The sequence below is a fragment of the Galeopterus variegatus genome, unplaced genomic scaffold (genome assembly GCF_000696425.1).
Source record: "Galeopterus variegatus unplaced genomic scaffold, G_variegatus-3.0.2 Scaffold6656, whole genome shotgun sequence".
Lineage (NCBI taxonomy): Eukaryota > Metazoa > Chordata > Mammalia > Dermoptera > Cynocephalidae > Galeopterus > Galeopterus variegatus.
Window position 1 is genome coordinate 121,563 of NW_007732767.1, and position 2,801 is coordinate 124,363.

The 2,801-nt window shown below is 43.9% G+C and overlaps 2 protein-coding genes across 2 annotated transcripts in view; one reads left to right on the forward strand and one right to left on the reverse strand.

Annotated features, from left to right (window-relative positions):
• Nucleotides 1-254, reverse strand: part of LOC103606528 (succinate--hydroxymethylglutarate CoA-transferase-like) — a gene marked incomplete at its 3' end in the record, with an annotated part of 97,163 nt that extends 96,909 nt beyond the window's left edge. The window contains exon 1 of the mRNA XM_008591113.1: nt 109-254. Within this exon, the coding sequence (XP_008589335.1) occupies nt 109-254 (146 nt within the window). The remainder of the gene's footprint in view (nt 1-108) is intronic.
• Nucleotides 255-384: 130 nt separating this feature from the next.
• LOC103606527 (M-phase-specific PLK1-interacting protein) lies at nt 385-2,370 on the forward strand. Its single transcript, XM_008591112.1, has 2 exons — nt 385-769; nt 1,850-2,370. Exons 1-2 carry the CDS (start codon nt 431-433, stop codon nt 2,048-2,050), a joined length of 540 nt encoding a protein of 179 aa, XP_008589334.1. The 5' UTR covers nt 385-430; the 3' UTR covers nt 2,051-2,370.
• The last annotated feature ends 431 nt before the right edge of the window (nt 2,371-2,801 follow it).

Sequence of the window (2,801 nt, forward strand, 5' to 3'; positions counted from 1 at the left end):
GGGGCGCCTTTCTCAGCTTCGGCCGCGGTGTGAGGAGAAGCCGACGCGGTGCCCCCCGGGGCCATTAGGGGCGCCCGCCGGCACCTCAGAGCCCGCTCTCCCGCCCACCTCACCTGCCGCGCTGACGTCTCCTCAGTCTGTGTCACCAAGGGGCGCCCGACTGGAAATGCCGTCGCTGGGGGCGGGAGTCCGGCCTTGCCTTTATCCTTTTTCTTTCTCCTTCCTTCAGTTACATCCACTCCATGTCCACCCATTTCAGTAGCCCATGTATCCCGCCGCTGCCTGCGGAACCTTTGTGAGTCCGGAACCAATGTGCCACACGGCGCTGGCGGCCGGAGGACTGTTTTGGTGAAGGCGACTAGTCCTCTGTGGATTGTCAGTCGGTCCAGTTCCGGTGGTGAACGCGGCCGCGAGGGCTTCGCCTCCTGCTATGCACCGGCAGAATTTTCGACCCCCGACTTCTCCTTACCCCAGCCCGGGTGGAGGAGGTTGGGGTAGCGGGAGCAGCTGCCGGGGTACCCAGGGCGGGGGCGGACCGCGGCCGCCCTCCCCTCGGGACGGGTACGGGAGTCCGCACCACACGCCGCCGTACGGGCCCAGGTCTAGGCCCTACGGGAGCAACCACTCTCCGCGACACGGCGGCAGCTTCCCGGGGGGCCGGTTCGGGTCTCCGTCCCCAGGCGGCTACCCTGGCTCCTACTCCAAGTCCCCCGCGGGGTCCCAGCAGCAATTCGGCTACTCCCCAGGGCAGCAGCAGACCCACCCCCAGGTAATAATAGCCAGCGTTTGCCGAGCTCCTACTGTGTGGCAGGCATGGTACTCATATTCCCTTTACGTGCATTATTTTGTTTAGTCCTCTTTGAGGTGACATACTATTGACAAAACATTGCAGACGAGTGAACTGAGGCTTTGAGAAATTGAGTAACTTTCTTAAGATGATCCTAAAAAGTGGCGGAGACGAACGTTCTGTTCTAGAGCCCTGTTTTAACCAGTACACTGCCACTCATACTCAGATTTCCCCCAATTCTCCATTTCTTCCCCTTTGCCAGGGTCCTTGCCATCTCGTGTAAGTAAGTTATTCTGACCCCTGGGCTCCGAGGGCGGAAAAAGTGAATGAATCGCCAGGATAGAACTTATCTATGAGATTATTTAGGCTGGTGCCATGTTCGTACAGTCGTCATTTTCTTTTTCCTTCCTTTTTTTTAGTCTTATCTTTTTTCGAGGTGCACTGGCTTGTGATCCAAAGTTTTCTCAAGAGAAAATAGGTGGTAGTGGAAGTTTCCCATTCCTCAGAGTGAATTCAAGAGACAAAATATTTCTGTTGTGTCTAGGATTTCTGTGGTTTATAATGTGTGTCTACTTGGTGGTTTTCTAGCTTTGTGCTAAACCAGTCCAAACTCTTTGAGCCTGGATCTGAGAATCAAAAAAAAAAAGAAAGAAAATTTCTTAGATAGAAAGGTTCTAGAAACTTTAAAGCTATAGAGTTAAAGTTAATTTTCCTACCAAAAAAAATGGAAAATTTGAGGAAAAATTTAATACAATTAATTTATTTCATCACTACTTGATTTTTATCACCACTTGTATTTAACCGCAAAGTTAGTACCTTAGAAACCCAAACGTATTTGAGGTGACAGTTGGCATGGGATTATTAAGTATGTCAAATTGGTTTAAATGCTTTTTAAAGACAAAAACACCGCATTAATGGAAGCATGGCTTTGCAATTGAACATATCTAAGTTCAAGTCACAACTTTTAACTAACAATGTGATCCCCACTTGCCTTTAGCTAAAGGAAAAAGTACCAATTTTCTCTACTAAATGTTTTTTTAACCGATGATTTTTTTTCTAAAGGGTTCTCCAAGGACATCTACACCATTTGGATCAGGGCGTGGTAGAGAAAAAAGAATATCTAATGAGTTGGAAAGTTATTTCAAGCCTTCAATGCTTGAAGACCCTTGGGCTGGCCTAGAACCAGTATCTGTAGTGGATATAAGCCAACAATACAGCAATACTCAAACATTCACAGGCAAAAAAGGAAGATACTTTTGTTAACATTTCTGAAATTCAACTGGAAGCTTCATGTGTCAGGAACATCTTGGACAAAACTTTTATTCGTGTAATTAAGTTGAACCCAAAGATGATGACTTTGATTGAATAATTAGTAGAGTCTTCTTGGTATCTTTTCATCGTATCAAGTATTGTTGATATTAGAGAAGAAGGTAGGATAATTTGCAGTATTTAGCTCTCTGGAAGTGCCTACCACATTTTAGAAGATTTACAGTTTCCACATAACATTCCTGGTTATATACTCGACATTTGTCTTTTAATGTTTTTCAAGTGTTTTAAAATAAAACATTTTGTCTTTCTAGCTACATGTGGTTTTGTGGTATGATAAAGTAGAATTATTTAAATAATACTTTGTAATCACTTAGAACTCATAAGTAAGTGTTCTGCAAACTATTTGAAAATGAAATAGGAACACCATTCTTTGAGTTATTGACAAATCTATATTTGTTCATAAAGAAAGGAAGAGAATAATGAAGAATTCTACTTATATTCATTATAACCATTGTTCTACATGCATATTTTATCTAATCCTTGTGTAGAAATACATTGAAACTTGATTGAAGTCATAGAAATCCACTTAAGTGTAAGTTTATGTTCATTTAACTGAAAAGGACAAGGATAGACCATACATAGCTAGATCAGTGTTCTGTCTGAATTTCTCTACTCTGTATCTCGTAGCATTATAGTCATTTTCTCTTGAGGCCGAAGAAGATAGTTATCAGCAGTGTCAAATCAC

Bases quoted from the DNA above. Each gene is read 5' to 3' on its own strand.
- LOC103606527 (XM_008591112.1), top strand. From the start codon at position 431: ATGCACCGGCAGAATTTTCGACCCCCGACTTCTCCTTACCCCAGCCCG. The intron at 770-1,849 runs GTAATAATAGCC...TTTTTTCTAAAG, and splicing joins AGCAGCAGACCCACCCCCAG to GGTTCTCCAAGGACATCTAC.